General features: G+C 39.6%; 1 protein-coding gene across 1 annotated transcript; it reads left to right on the top strand.

The window, feature by feature from the left end:
- Positions 1-854: 854 nt before the first annotated feature.
- Positions 855-13,599, top strand: LOC106882302 (uncharacterized). Its single transcript, XM_014932929.3, has 3 exons — positions 855-1,198; positions 9,658-9,784; positions 13,201-13,599. The coding sequence occupies exons 1-3, from the start codon at positions 1,118-1,120 to the stop codon at positions 13,323-13,325; spliced, it is 333 nt and encodes a 110-aa protein (XP_014788415.1). The 5' UTR covers positions 855-1,117; the 3' UTR covers positions 13,326-13,599.
- The last annotated feature ends 3,297 nt before the right edge of the window (positions 13,600-16,896 follow it).

The raw sequence follows: 16,896 nt of genomic DNA, 5'->3' as shown, positions 1-16,896 counted from the left end.
AACTTTAAATACTTAATACGAAAAGTCAGATAAATAACGATAATAAATAATCCAATTAGTTGTTTAAAGTTAAAAATATAACTACAACGATTTAAAAATTAATTTATAAATAAATAAAGAAATCTATTTAAAAAGATATATTTATTTTTTTTATTGATATTTTACAAAGATATATTTATATAAATTAAAATGTGTTGTTTTACGAAGATACGGTTTGAAGGTGAAACCAGAAAAACTCGGAACAATTCCTGGAGATTCAGGTAAAAAAATAAAATATTTCAGAAAAAATATTATTTATTAGTATTTAATATTGCTTACAGGTTTCATATTTTTAATATGTACTTTATGTGTGTGATATTTAGCAAATTATATCGAATTTAATGAAGAACATTTATATAAAGCTGCGTGTAAATAATTATATAAGCTTTATGTGGAAGATTTTAGAATTGGTTAAATTCTTGGGGAAAATGGGACGAAAAGTAATTTATATTTTAACAACGGGGCAAAAATATTTGGTTTAGATATCGAAAACGAACCTATAATCATTTTATATTTTATTTCATTCTCTTTGGCGCTAAAATGTAATTAGTTGTAGTTAAGTCCCGGTCAACCTTGAGAGAGTAGGCTTACGGTCAAAGGTATTCTAGCCGTGACCATCCAGTCTATTTTAAAATATATATTGTATAGCTAAGGCGACGGTAAGAAACAACTAATGGTGTATGATCAACATATTAGATTCATCACAGTCCATGTTTGGTCGACCGACCTACCTTCGCCCCCAATATCTCCGGGATAAATTACAAAAATACACAAAATAGCGCACGACATATCATCATAGATACACACCAAATACGAAAAATGAAACACTATTTGCTCATGCGATGGAGGTGGAGTACGTAGAATGGCAGAAAACTTCAACTCTAAATTCTCGTGGAAAATACGGAGAAATCACTGCAACGTTGATGACTTCACTGCCTGTAAACATCACGTACAATGAAGTCGAAGGGAAAGCAACATTTGTACTCTGACCAAGTCCATCCGAAGAACCTACGGACGTTCAGAAATAAACTGTATAGTGGAGACAGTTCAACATGTCTACACTGTCACGTTATGCTCCATGGGATTCACCACTGCATTCGGATGGACATGTAATCTAATTCACATCGGAAATCATGGCTGGGAAGAAGAGACGACATCAGTGAGTCGAATACTAGCATGTCATAAGACAACTCTTATAGTAAACCCAAAATTTCAATATTTTAAAGAAATGTTAAAGATTAAGGATTTCCGCCTACTTCATCCTTATCTTCATTTTACGTCCACTTTTCCATGTTTGCATGGGTCAGACGTGATATGTAAACAATGGTTTGTTGCAGGATCATTTGGTCAGGCATGTGGATGGCTTTTAGTAGATTGAATGTTTTGATCAGAGGGTCGTTAATAACTAGACATTTTTCATCAATCGGTTAACTTGAATGAAATAGAGTGGTAGCTGCCTCATCTTTTGGACTGATGTCTTGTAAGGTCACACCATTGGTGCACGTACTGTTGGGATTCTCTCTGATCCACACTGTATCAAGCCATGGATGCTCCAAAATTTGGTCTTGTCATTTCCAACAAGAAGTAGATGTCGAGGACGATACATCAACTCTTACACCCAAGCAGATGATTTTGCCTGACTTCTGCATCGAAATGGCATCCACTTGCACCTAGCCCCTGCAGGCCAAACTTTCGCTAACTCCTTTAAAAAAGACCTTGTAAACATCTGCCAATAGGGTTGTGTGAATATTGTCTTCAACAGCATAATTACACAAGCACTCCCCATGTTACCTGGCTGCTTTTCTTGTCACTTCCCTTCATTTTGTTCTTCGCTTGCCTACATCAATGGCTCTCTGGAATCTTTTTCCTGACACAGTTTTTGCTTGCAGCCATCAACTGCATTGATTCATAACCTTGGTGACCCTATGAAGACCATACACACAGCTCCTTCATTCTGACCCCTTCAATAAAATAAACAAAAAAGGGGGAGGGGATATGGCAGGTAATTAAGTTAAAATTCATAAATGGAATAAACTTGAGGATTAATCTGGGTGAATTTACGAGTTTGGGAAGGAACCCTTTTTTTAGTTTTTTAAAAGTAAGTCACCACTCTTTATATATTTATAACATCTATAGAAGTCATCCAACTGACTGATTTCTTTTAAAAATTATTTCACTAATTTGTTTTCAGATTTCTTCTAAATGTTTTAAAAGAAGACGTTAGTTGCCTCTTTAACATCTGTTAACATTATGTGGATGGCTTTTAGTAGATTGAATGTTTTGATCAGAGGGTCGTTAATAACTAGACATTTTTCATCAATCGGTTAACTTGAATGAAATAGAGTGGTAGCTGCCTCATCTTTTGGACTGATGTCTTGTAAGGTCACACCATTGGTGCACGTACTGTTGGGATTCTCTCTGATCCACACTGTATCAAGCCATGGATGCTCCAAAATTTGGTCTTGTCATTTCCAACAAGAAGTAGATGTCGAGGACGATACATCAACTCTTACACCCAAGCAGATGATTTTGCCTGACTTCTGCATCGAAATGGCATCCACTTGCACCTAGCCCCTGCAGGCCAAACTTTCGCTAACTCCTTTAAAAAAGACCTTGTAAACATCTGCCAATAGGGTTGTGTGAATATTGTCTTCAACAGCATAATTACACAAGCACTCCCCATGTTACCTGGCTGCTTTTCTTGTCACTTCCCTTCATTTTGTTCTTCGCTTGCCTACATCAATGGCTCTCTGGAATCTTTTTCCTGACACAGTTTTTGCTTGCAGCCATCAACTGCATTGATTCATAACCTTGGTGACCCTATGAAGACCATACACACAGCTCCTTCATTCTGACCCCTTCAATAAAATAAACAAAAAAGGGGGAGGGGATATGGCAGGTAATTAAGTTAAAATTCATAAATGGAATAAACTTGAGGATTAATCTGGGTGAATTTACGAGTTTGGGAAGGAACCCTTTTTTTAGTTTTTTAAAAGTAAGTCACCACTCTTTATATATTTATAACATCTATAGAAGTCATCCAACTGACTGATTTCTTTTAAAAATTATTTCACTAATTTGTTTTCAGATTTCTTCTAAATGTTTTAAAAGAAGACGTTAGTTGCCTCTTTAACATCTGTTAACATTTTTAAAGCAATGTGTCTTTGTTACATCAGTGTTAAATGAAAGGTAAGTGTCAGAGCTAAATTGTTAGGTATAAAACAAAAGACAAAACTGTTTAAGATATGAAGTACAAACTGGATTAGTGCTGTAGAAATAATCCCTTGGCTCAGAAGATAAATGTTCATCTCTTTTATTCTTTTACTTGTTTCAGTCATTTGACTGCGGCCATGCTGGAGCACCGCCTTTAGTCGAGCAAATCGACCCTAGGGCTCATTCTTTGTAAGCCTAGTACTCATTCCATCAGTCTCCTTTGCCGAACCGCTAAGTTACAGGGGACGCAAACACACCACCATAGGTTGTCAAGCGATGTTGGGGGAACACAGACGCACAAACATATACACACACATACATATATATACATACATACGACGGGCTTCTTTCAGTTTCCGTCTACCAAATCCGCTCACAAGGTTTTGGTCGGCCTGAGGCAATAGTAGAAGACACTTGTCCAAGATGTCACACAGTGGGACTGAACCCAGAACCATGTGGTTGGTAAGCAAGCTACTTACCACACAGTCACTCCATGCATACATCATGACTGGAGATTATAAAGACAGCTACTTACTAACTCAAAGTCACTTGTAAAAGAAGAAGGAGTGAATAAAAGACGTTTAATGTATTTTAATTTTTGTGTTTTGATATTTTGTTAAAGCTAAAGTTATTTCAGCATCTTGAAAGTTAGACAAACCAATCAATTTAAGAAAACCTATTTAAATATATTCTGCTATGTTCAATACTAAATGTATGTTGTCTTTCAAATAGCATTACTGTGTTTACATGTCTTGAATATGAAGCTGTCCTTTAGCTTTGTTGAAATATCCTGCATTATCTGTAGCAGTGTGGAGGCGCAATGGCCCAGTGGTTAGGGCAGCAGACTCGCGGTCATAGGATCGCGGTTTCGATTCCCAGACCGGGCGTTGTGAGTGTTTATTGAGTGAAAACACCTAAAGCTCCACGAGGCTCCGGCAGGGGATCGTGGCGAACCCTGCTGTACTCTTTCACCACAACTTTCTCTCACTCTTACCTCTTGTTTCTGTTGTGCCTGTAATTCAAAGGGCCAGCCTTGTCACACTGTGTCATGCTGAATATCCCCGAGAACTACGTTAAGGGTACACGTGTCTGTGGAGTGCTCAGCCACATGCACGTTAATTTCATGAGCAGGCTGTTCCGTTGATCGGATCAACTGGAACCCTCGACGTCGTAAGCGATGGAGTGCCAACAGTAATTTCCCTTGCATTTAATAAATGATCTATTCTGACTTAAATTCTGATCTTAAATAAACTGTTTACATATAAACAAATTTATATGTATTCTCATATAGACCCAGGAAGACAGGGCAAAGTGGTGAGAAAGGATCTACAGATGTTCGGACTCAGAGGACCGAGACTTCTGGTGGTTTGCTGTGCTTGAGAAGATGCACCAAGCTAAGTAAAAGCATGGTTGCCCTTGTATACAAGCTTGTCCCTTGCATCCCCCTCTCCAGCTGAGCATTCCTAATCTTGCAGGCTAGTGAGTATTGGTGCTGCATAAAAAGTACTCAATACTGGTGCATGTTAATACACCTGTGCTGTTGCTGCATAGAAGTACTCAGTAAACTCTTGTAAAGCAGTTGATGTCAGGAAGGGCATCCAGCCATAAAGAACATGGCAAAACCAGTCATGAAAGCTCTCCAGTTGGCCAGCTGCTGTCAAACCGTCCAACCAACATGGACAACAGACATTCAATAATGATGATGATAGTACTTTTTTTTATAAGCTGAGATTGTTAATATTACAATACTCAGAAACAGGCTAGAATTGAAGTGCTCAAAATGAGCTAAGATTCAAATTATAATTTGAATGGAGGCAATACATGTGGAAAACTATAGCAACAACACCCCATCTCCAACAAAAGATTTAATATACATGTGTGTGCATATCCTCCTTAAATCAATAATTATACACAATTCTCAGTAGCGAAAATACCAAAAATGAAATAAAATAAAGTAATATAATAAGATAAAATGAAAGTACGCAGGTATATAAAAACACATAAACTTCAAAAATATAATGAATGCTTAAAAATATTTATAAGTATTCATAATTTCCGAGTCGTATAAAAATTTTTATATAGCTCGGAAATTATGAATATTTATGAATATTTTTAATATTTTTAAACATAGTGACACTTCCGAGCCTCTTTCTTAGCAGAGTCACTAACTGCAAGTAATCCATCATCTCTGTGAATGCATTTCTTTCCAACAACTTCACAATTTTCTGACACACTGCCTTGCAAACCAAAACACTTCAAGCTGCTGGACCTTGCACTGCATAACGTTGGGTAATTTCTTCGTTCTTTGTGCCTCATCCCTGACTAAGTAAGCCTGCTTCCAGCTTTCCTTCTAGCTCCTTGCTACTGTCACCCTTCCAGACCTGCTTCTTTGCACTAATGGCCCTGCCAACTACACTGTTCCTCTACCATATCACCCTAGGTCTTGTTGGGACTTTGTTCCAACCACAAATTTGGCCTGTGGTTCTCAGTAAGTTGTGTTGTATGAATTTCCAGGTATCGTCTATGTTACATGTCTGTAACTCCTCCTCCTAATTAAATGCCCCAGTTAGGATGTCTCTAAACTTCTGACTATTCAAAGGATCCTTAAGCTTCCAGATCCTTCTTTTCCAAACTGGCTTGCTTCTTGGAATCCTTTATACCTGTAGTTTGAAGTCACTAATGACTAATCTATGCTGAAGGGAACATTCTTCACCAGGGAACGTCTTTCCATTTACGAGCAACTATGAATTTTGCTTTCTGGTGAGAATGTAGTCAATCTGGTTGGCATGGTCACCAAATTTATAGGTTATCAGATGACTAGCTGGTTTCCTGAAGTTGATGTTGCAGATCATTAGGTCATTTTCATAACAGAACTCCAACAGCCATGTTCCCTCCTCATCTTGGGAACCAATTCCATGGCCCCCATGTACCCTATGGAAGTCACTTGGGTGCTGCCCAACATCTCCATTGAAATCACCGGCCACAAAGATAAGGTTACTGTCATTTGTCTTTGAGGTATCCTGTCATAAAAGTGATCCTTTTGCTCATTTGGTTGGGGGGGGGGGGGGCATAGGCAGAGATGGTGATTGCTGCTGTGCTATTCTGCAAAACTAGTCTGAGCTTAAGTTCCGTCACATACTCTGACTACCTCAGTCAACTTACTTACCCATTTCTCTGCTAGAAGCATGCCCACACCTCCTACTCTGTCGCTGTTGCCCTCCCAGAAGAATTTATACCTATGCTTTTTACCTGTGTGGAACCTGGCTGTAGTTCCCCTCCACCCTCACTTTACTTCTTAGATGCCACAATCTCACCAGACCTACCTTTCAATGTGCTTACATTGACAGTGCCAACCCTGAAGGAATGTATGGGGAGGGGGAGTAACGGCTTTCGGCATCTGAAAAGAAGGTTTAATGAGCTTTTGCCAACAGATATATCATAACAATTGCCCTCTCATTTAATCTACCATCGTTCATGTTACACTTGCTGCCACCACTAGAAGTGGGTGCTATACAAGTATTAGTACAGAAATTGTTAGTACAGATACAAGTAACATTAATAATAATAAAAAGGGTGAAAAGAATAGCTGCTAGAATAAGAATAGCCTGGGCAAAGTTTAGAGAGCTCTTACCCCTGCTGGCGACAAAGGGACTCTCACTCAGAGTAAAAGGCAGACTGTATGACGCATGCGTACGAACAACCATGCTACATGGCAGTGAAACATGGGCTGTAACTGCTGAGGACATACGTAAGCTCGCAAGGAATGAAGCCAGTATGCTCCGTTGGATGTGTAATGTCAATGTGAATACCTGTCAGAGTGTAAGTATCTTGAGAGAAAAGCTGAACATTAGAAGCATCAGTTGTGGCGTGCAAGAGAGACGATTGCGCTGGTATGGACATGTGGTGAGAATGGAGGAGGATAGCTGCGTGAAAAAGTGCCACACCCTAACAGTTGAGGGAACCCGTGGAAGAGGTAGGCCCAGGAAGACCTGGGCTGAGGTGGTGAGGCAAGACCTTCGTACATTGGGCCTCACCGAGGCGATGACTACTGACCGAGACCTTTGGAAATGTGCTGTGCATGAGAAGACCCGGCAAGCCAAGTAAGATCGTTGCCAGTGCCCCTGGACTGGTTCTTGTGCGGGTGGCACATGAGATGCACCATTTTGAGCGTGGCCGTTGCCAGTACCGCCTGACTGGCTCCTGTAGGATTTTCGAGCGAGATCGTTGCCAGTGCCCCTGGACTGGCTTGTGCGGGTGGCACATAAAAGACACCATTTCGAGCGTGGCCGTTTTCGTGCGGGTGACACGTAAAAGCACCCACTACACTCTCTGAGTGGTTGGCGTTAGGAAGGGCATCCAGCTGTAGAAACTCTGCCAAATTAGATTGGAGCCTGGTGTTGCCATCCGGTTTCACCAGTCCTCAGTCAAATCGTCCAACCCATGCTAGCATGGAAAGCGGACGTTAAACGATGATGATGATGATGATGATGAAAACTAACTGGTTAATTATTGTTGCTTCCATTGGAAGTGGGTGTTGTCTTCCAGCATTAGTACAAGCAATGTTAGTACAATATATATATATATATATATATATATATATATATATTTATAATCATGCTGATGATGATAATATATTATCTATCTTTCTACACACAAACACACATTGTCTCTACTTTTCACTTTTTGATAGGATCAGCAGAGAAATTACTTAGTTCAGTGAGGGATACATATAATTTAATGCATACAGGAATTATACATAAAAGTTTCAAGCTTACATAGGTATGTGAGCCTCTCTCTCACACTGTACTGCCCAAGCATAAAACTTGAAGTAGCTCTTGTATTCTTGTATATCTCCTACATTCATTAAATGATGTGTGTGTGTGTATATATATATATATATATACTATATACTTCACGATTCCGTGCTGCTACTGTTCAATTCTAACTCGGAGATTTATTATTGCTTGTTTCTCCTTTTTCGAGATCAGCGACAGTTTGTCACTGGAAAAAGCATATAGTATTTTGCGTTTGGAATAAGTTCTCATCGCTAGCTGCTGATTATCACACACTGATGACAGGTTACTACCTAGAAGCCCAGGTCTGTGTGTATCACATAAGGCTAGATATGGGAACGATGATTTCCCTTTGCAAATACTAATCAGACACAGTGTCGTTAGCCAGCTGGAGATGATGTCTCCCTGAGGCTATAAACAGCAGTTGCATCGTCCCCCATGGGTCCACCACATTTAGGTGGCAAATATACTTCACAATATATATATATATATATTATAATGACCATCATCAAGGCTGTTTTCAAGCTAAGTTCGGTGCCAGCATAATGTAACGAACCAAGACATTTCACTTAAGTGACTTCTTTGCTGAAGAGAAAGAATCATTAGCTTAATTATGATTAAATCCAGGGAATGGAGATAACTATGGCCAATGTGATGGTGTGTTGTTGGCAACCTAGTGACATCTGTTGGCATGTTTTGGTGTCATTAGAACTCTCAGCAAAGGCCAACCAATCTGCAATACTAGCAGATAAATGCAACTGGAGAGAGAGAAGGAGAAGCTTGAATAATGAGAGATGTGATAAAAGTGTAAAAAGCCAGGGATTCTCTGTGTAAAATAACAAATGCATAAGTGACCGTGTTTTTAAATTTCATCTGAAACAAACAAAACAATTATTTTTATTGATAAAAATTTATATTAATGATGTACATAAGCAGTTAGACTTGTTGCTATGAGACAGGAAAAAATTTAGGTATCACTCATCATCATCATTTAATGTTTGTTGTCCATGTTGACATAGGTTGGACAGTTTGACCAGAACTGCAAGCTGGGGAGCTACACCAGACTCCAGTCTAATTTAGCACGGTTTCTATGGCTGAATGCCCTTCCTAACATGCCAACCACTTTACAGAGTGTGGACTGGGTGCTTTCACGTGGCACTGCCATGAACGCTTTTCATCACCAGAGGGATCAGTCTTAACACTTTTGCTGCCGAGTAGGAGTCTTGAGTACAACAAGGTGCCAGACATCTCAGCCTTTGTCATCTCACCTGAAGGTTCAGCACCCTGAGGTTGTTCTTCAGTCCTTCATCCTATGTCTTCCTGAGCCTCTATCGAACTGGTACACTTACATTACACAGGTTTATAATTTGATTAACCACAAAGAATATCTGTGGGTATAACTGTTTCATATTTTATTGACTGTGGAATGGGGTGCGGGGTGAAAATAAGGTTAACCCCTGTGATAAACACTACACATGTTTGAAATCAGCAATATCCTTATAAGAGATAATTAATGATTAGAATTAAAAACAACTGTAACAGACTAATTTTATGCTAATTTAGGCAATTAACTATTTTTAATGTACACTCCCTTTTTTTTTTTTTTTTTCAGAACATGAAGCAATGGACAAGAACACAAGTATATGATGGATTGCATCGAGCATCTGTGTGGACTTTACTTGGAATTACAGGCTACGGCCTTACCTTGCTGGGCTCGTATGCCTTCAGGTATTTCACAGGTAAAATTTTTTGTTAGTTTACATTTGAAGCCTAAATTATTAAGAGAAATCAGAGTTGTACTGCAGTGGTAATTATATTTATTTGTATTTTATATTTAGTATGTCAAAGCTAGACTTAATATGTGTCACAATATAATTTAATGATAATATATTAATTTTGTCAGATGATGATGGCAAGTTCCATAACTCATTGTGCCTTAGGAACAGCAGAATAGATTTAGTTTTCTTCATACTGTATATCAAGAATCAATTAGCAAGACAAAGACTATTTCAAACATTAAAACTGTGCAATGCAAATAACAAAATACATCTCCTACTTTACATTGTTGTTATTGATGGCCGTTAGTGGTTTGAGCCATTGACGACACTGTTGTGACTTTTTGACTCTTGGGACTCGATAAAATGGACCAAACTAGGTCTCTTCCCACATAAGCCAATGGAAATATTTCCTGATTTTAATCTGGTCAGATATATTTAGAAGCCTTATGTTCTTTACTGTCAGCATGATGGCTTAGTGAAACTAACTGTTGTCTCTCTCTCTCTCTCTCTCGACAACAGAGATTTTGTCTATATGGACAAAATACACAATAAGGTGTTGTGAAGGCAGTGAGCTAGCAGAATCCTTAACATGCCTGGCAAAATGCTTAGCAGCATTTCATCCGCCTCTGTGTTCTGAGGTCAACTTCGTCTTTCAATCTTTCGGGATCAATAAATAAGTTCCTGTCGAACACTAAGGTCACTGTAATTGACTTAACCTCTCCTCTGAACTTAAAGGCCTTGTGCCAGAGGCAGCTGGGTGCCACAGACCAAATTTGTGGCTGGTGCAATGAAGGAGAGGTATGCATAAGTGGGCTGGCTACACCCCTGGATTATGACCTCACTTGGCTTGCTGGCTCTTCTCACGCACAGCATATTTCCAAAGATCTCGGTCACAAGTCATTGCCTCAGTGAGGCCTAATGTTCGAAGGTCGTGCTTCACCATCTCATCCCAGGTCTTCCTCTTCCACAGGTTCCCTCAACTGTTAGGGTGTGGCACTTTTTCACGCAGCTATCCTCATCCATTCTCACCACATGTCCATACCAGCGCAATCGTCTCTCTTGCACACCACAACTGATGCTTCATAGGTTCAACTTTTCTCTCAAGTTACTTACACTCTGTCAAGTATGCACACTGACATTACACATCCAGCGGAGCATACTGGCTTCCTTTCTTGCGAGCTTACGTATGTCCTCAGCAGTCACGGCCCATGTTTCACTGCCATGTAGCATGGCTGTTCGTACACATGCGTCATACAGTCTGCCTTTTACTCTAAGTGAGAGGCCCTTTGACACCAGCAGAGGTAAGAGCTCTCTAAACTTTGCCCAGGCTATTCTTATTCTAGCAGCTACACTTTCAGTGCATCCCCCCCCCCCCGCTACTGACTTGGTCACCTAGGTAGTGGAAGCTATCAACTACTTCTAGTTTATCTTCCTGGAATGTGGCCAAAGTTGTTTTCTGTCTATTTTCAGTGTTTATTGCTCCTGAGCATCTGCCACAAACAAAAACTATCTTCCCAGTTAGCCTTCCTTTGATATTGCTGCACCTCTTATGTGTCCATACCTTACACTGGGTACATCTTATAGAGTTTCTACCTACGCCTTTTCTACAGATCAAGCAGGGCCATCTACCTGAAGGGGTTTGTGTTTTGTCTACCTTCCTACTTATTAGGACTTTGGTTTTAGCTAGGTTGACTCTAAGGCCCTTCGATTCTAGTCCTTGCTTCCACACCTGAAACTTCTCCTCTAGTTCTGATACTGACTTAGCAATTAGTGCAAGGTCATCAGCATAGAGGAGCTCCCAGGGACGTCCTGTCTCGGTATTTCTCCTGCAGCTGTCTTACCAGAAATATAGCACACATAAATACACATATAAATAAATACACACATAAATAAATACACACAACAGGCTTCTTTCAGTTTCTGTCTACCAAATCCACTCACAAGGCTTTGATCGACCCAAGGCTATAGCAGAAGACACTTGCCCATGGTGCCATGCAGTGATATGAACCTGAAACTATGTGATTGGGAAGCAAGCTTTTTACCACACAACCACGCCAGCTCCTATGAAAACATTTCTAGAAAAAGTGTTGTAAAACATTAAAAATCCTCTCTAATCAGTTTTAGTAAAGAATCTCTGAATGCTCTTCAATGAGCAAAAAACAACCATAAAACATTCCCATTCCACAAGTTCAATTTCTATGGCTGTTGCAGTTTTTACCTGATATTGTAAATTAACAGGGTTTTGGACTTAATGATTTTCAACAGAAGTTTATTTCCTAAAATGAATCATCATCATCGTTTAATGTCTGTTTTCCATGCTGGCATGGGTTGGACGGTTCGACTGGGGTTTGGTAAGCCAGGAGACCGCACCAGGCTCCAATCTGATCTGGCAATGTTTCTACAGCTGGATGCCCTTCGTAACACCAACCGCTCCGAGAGTGTAGTGGGTGCTTTTTACATGCCACCGGCACAAGGAGCCAGAGGAGCTGGCATTGATCACGATCGGATGGTGCTTTTTACGTGCCACTGGCACGGAAGTCAGTCAAGGCGACGCTGGCATTGGCCACGTTCGGATGGTGCTTTAGACATGCTACTGGCACAGGGCTCACAACTACAATTTCCATTTGATTTGATTTTGCTGATGTTAATGTACTTGACTCAATAGGTTTCCTCAAGCACGGCATGTTGCCCTACAACCCGAGGTACTTCTAAGTGGGCTGGTTATGCGACACTGGTATAGGTTACAGCTGTGAACTCACTTTATTTGCCGGGTCTTCTCAGTCACAGTATATCTCCAGATGTCTCTGCCTTTCGTCATTGCCTGTGAGGCCCAAAAGTTCGAAGGTCATGCTTCACCACCTCATCCCATGTCTTCCCCTATCCTAGACTCCTTCAGCTGTTTGGAAGTGGCACTTCTTCACACAGCTCCCCTCCTCATCCGTCCGTAGTACATGACCATACCAATGCAAATGCCTGTCTTACACGCCACATCCGATGCTTCTTACGTCCAACATTTCTCTCAGGGCGCTTACACTCTCTCGTGTGTGTACACTTACATTACACATCCAAATTTCTTTCACGCCTACACAAGTCTTCAGCAGTCACGGCCCATGTTTCACTGCCGTAAAGCATGGCATTTCACGCAGGCACAGCAGGAACAAAACTGTTCACTTTGATATGGTCTGTCATTACTTTATATTTGAAGAGTTCAAAGAACAGACTGGAATGTTCTTTCTGCTCTACATTTTTATGTTTGTTTACTAAATGTAGAATAACAATTTGTTTTAAATAAACTTTAAAAGCAAGTCTTGTAGAGATGCTTTTTTTTTAAAAAACGCACAGTGTTTATATTATCCAATTCCATTTTTCCTTTTCAGAAATTCGCCCAATGCAGAAAGAACTGAGGAGAAAGCAGAATGAGGAATCCATAACCCTTGAACAAATTCAAGGTGAAAAGGAACTTCAACAGAAAAAATCTGATTCTGAAACCCTCTACTCTTAGAAGTCTGGGATGAACAATTTTTGGTTTATTAACTGTTGTTGCTGTTAGGTAAACAGCATAAATTAATAGTTTTTGTTTTCCTTTTGAGCCAAAACAGAAATTCGAAAGCATGATCGGAATGTTACATAGAACATATATTAAGCAGGAATTGTTATTAAATCCTTTCATAAAGGGCAGGAGTAAAATTGCAACTCTTTCTTGCAGCATTTTAAATTTTATTGGCTGCTTAAGTATGCCAAATGTATTTCTTTTGTAAATATAATGTTTCAAAAGATGTTTTTCTTTAGAGTTATGTTGTTTGTCAAGATCTTTCTGAACAACAGTAATTTTAACAGTTACTAACCTCCACAACAATTTGATGAAATACAAAGCGCTGGAGTTTGCTCATTTTTTCTAAACTCTTTAAAATTCTATTTAGAGATAATTGCTTTGAGATGTAAGAAACAGGTTATTGTCAAAAAGCCATCAAAATCTGACTCTGCTGACTATAAACCTGTTCAATCATATCTTACACTTGTGTGCAGCTCATACACTTTCTTCAACTTTGCATAGGCCTCTGAGCAGGTATCGCTACGACAACTTCCTCTGCCGTGGTCAATGCGACAATCACACACTACACACCTTCCTTCCAAGCACTGCTGTAAACAGCAGAAGTGAGCTAGAATGTTAAATCTTAGTATGCATGCACAGCAGATTTTAAGGTTGATCTTTATCGAGTGGCTTCACTCTGCATGATTTAGGTTCGTTACTATGGCCACATCTCGGACACTTATTGATCAGGCCTTGTAATTATTGAAGCAACCACACAGAATCTATGATGGCACATATCAAGAGTTATAATGATAGTCATTGCTTTTTCAACAGCACAAATATCCCACCATTTCAAGTATAAAAGAAACAACAGTCTTGTATGATTGTTACCAATGTTAAATTTCACAATTCTCTATGGTTCAAACATTGGGCTTCACTCTTTAAAGCCAGCCTAACCTCAACCCTGATTCTTTGTAGTAAGTTCAATGTCTGCATGATACTACTGCTATGTTGCACACTAACATCCAACAGCCAGTCAACTGATTGTCGACAATTCACCATCAGACATCAACTAGACATTCCTTGCATACCCTCTGAACAAGCTATTTGCATACCCTCTCAATGCAGGTCCACTCATTTTACTGGGGGTTTTTTTTTCTATCACTTCAACTATCTAGAAACCTTATTTGATCCTTTTCTCCTGCTCCTTGCAACCCTCAGAAATTCCTTCAGGCAGCTATTCAAAATTACCAGTCATGGAAGGCCTGAACATAGACATTATTCATGGCTTCTCTGCCTTAGTTACTCCTACGTACAGTCTTAGATCATTATTCATATTTGTACAGTATTTCAACCCAAGCTGTTAAGCTTCCACATTTATTATTGGCAGTCCATAACACTGTCACTATATACATCATCATCATCGTTTAACGTCCGCTTTCCATGCTAGCATGGGTTGGACGATTTGACTGAGGACTGGCGTACCAGATGGCTACACCAGGCTCCAATCTGATTTGGCAGAGTTTCTACAGCTGGATGCCCTTCCTAACGCCAACCACTCCGAGAGTGTAGTGGGTGCTTTTACGTGCCACTGGCACGAAGGCCAGTCAGGCGATGAAAAAAAATAAACCCATTTCCTATTCATAAATAATACATATCAAAGCAGAGGAGAAGCAGAAAGCATGAGAATTAGAGGTGTGAGGTGTTCTGGTTTGCAAGACAGTGTGAAGGAAAGAATCCAAGTATTGCTGGTTAGAAGTCAGTGTGTGTGTGTGTACATTAAGTGATTCTGAAAAGAAAGAGGCATGAAAGTGCTACTATGAAAGGTTTATTAAATGTTGAGGATGCATTGCAAAAAGAGAGCCTTCCCAACACAGACCAACCATTCTTATAGACACTACAATAGATGATGTAATTAAGGACATGAAAACAAGAAAGGAGCAGAGGGAAGCACTGAGATGCTTAAAATATAAGGCAGGGTGACTGGTGTAGCAGCATTTACAGTCAACTGTCACAAAAGGTAAAAGAGGTGCCTTAGAGAGAAGTAATTATAGAGGTGTGAAATTATGGGACCAGTTTATGAAAGAGCTGTAACTCAACTAATTAAGAAGAGGGACCAAGATGAAATGCAGTTTGGTTTTGTGCCAGAGAAAAGTACTACTGATACTTTCTAGTAAGACATTACAGAAGTGTTTAATTACAAAATGAGCTGCTGTACTTAGCATTTGTCAATCTGAAGAAAGTCTCTGACAGAATCTCTAGCTCTTGTAATCTAGTGGTCACTGAAGAAGCTAGGAAGTGAGGAATGTCTAATGTGAGCCATGTACAGGGGTACTGTCAATTAGGTGAGAATTAACAATAAGCAGGTAGGAATCCATCAGGGTTTGGTTGTAGGTCTCCACCTATTCAGTCCTCCAGGCTATTAGAATTTAAGATGAGAGCATGTTTATGTCGATGAACTTATAGCTGAATCTGTAGGACCTGAAAAAATATATCAGTTGTTGAAACAAAACCTTGAATCAAACTGCTTCAAGGTAAACAAAGACCAAAATTCTAGTCAACAGGAAAAGAGATAAGAGTACTGCTCCCCTTATTTGATATACAGAAAAGGGGTCGGTAGAAATATACTGGGCAGTGTAGTATAAACTATGGACACATAAAATGCAGTGGTATCAGAAGTCGGTCAACAGATATGCAGAGAAGCAATAGATACTAAGAGCAAAGCAGGGGGAACATATCTTTTTTTAATTCCAGGAAATTGCCAAACAGTTATAGTTTCTGTTACTTTGACAAGCAAATTAGCAGTTGAGGGGGATGTTATGAAAGTATATTTGTTAGAATAAGAAGAGAATAGAGAAAGTTCACCTAACTATTACCTCTGTTGGCTACAGAAGGTTTCTTTCTCAAAGGCAGAAGCAGATTGCATGATGCTTGTGTATGAACAGCACATAGAAGTTATGTGTGGGCCTTGAATGTTGTAGACTTAAAAAACTAGAAATAAATGAAGCAAATATGCTGTGATAAACGTGCAATGTGTACAGAGATAGTCGTATAGATGCATATATTAATAAGGGCTCTTTCAACTTCAACATAGCTTCATAAAATGATGACAGTGGGCTGATCTTAAGAGTACCTCAAGTAACACTGGACTAGCACTAGCACCTGGGGGAGACATACACACCCTCCCCTTCACATAACTTTGCTGGCATTTTATAGCTACAATTCAACCAAACTTTTCAGTGAGCAATAGTGATGTCAGAGTAGGCATATTGTTAGCTGAGAGATGGATAGACAAAGGAGTCACAATGCCTGATATGATAATTAAGACTAGTTATAGGCAACTCAGGATATGCCCTACAGGTGGGATTGACTTGATGAGACCCTGACTACTTCAATGACAACTGTCAACGGTCTCATCCTCATAGCTGGTGACTTCAGTAGATGTTGTTGGTCAACATGTTGATAGCTTTCATGGCGTACACAGAAACTCTAGTTATGGTTCAAGAAATGAAGAGGAGTGTGTGGGTTCCTGGAGTTCTGT

This window comes from Octopus bimaculoides, chromosome 6 (genome assembly GCF_046866305.1).
Source record: "Octopus bimaculoides isolate indiv1 chromosome 6, ASM4686630v1, whole genome shotgun sequence".
Lineage (NCBI taxonomy): Eukaryota > Metazoa > Mollusca > Cephalopoda > Octopoda > Octopodidae > Octopus > Octopus bimaculoides.
This window is presented reverse-complemented; position numbering and strand designations above follow the sequence as displayed.

What these genes read in the sequence shown, in the direction of transcription:
- LOC106882302 (XM_014932929.3), top strand. Translation starts at nt 1,118, where the DNA reads ATGGGATTCACCACTGCATTCGGATGGACATGTAATCTAATTCACATC. An exon ending in GGGAAGAAGAGACGACATCA is followed by an intron (nt 1,199 to 9,657) that starts GTGAGTCGAATA and finishes TTTTTTTTTCAG; the next exon opens with AACATGAAGCAATGGACAAG. An exon ending in TGCCTTCAGGTATTTCACAG is followed by an intron (nt 9,785 to 13,200) that starts GTAAAATTTTTT and finishes TTTCCTTTTCAG; the next exon opens with AAATTCGCCCAATGCAGAAA.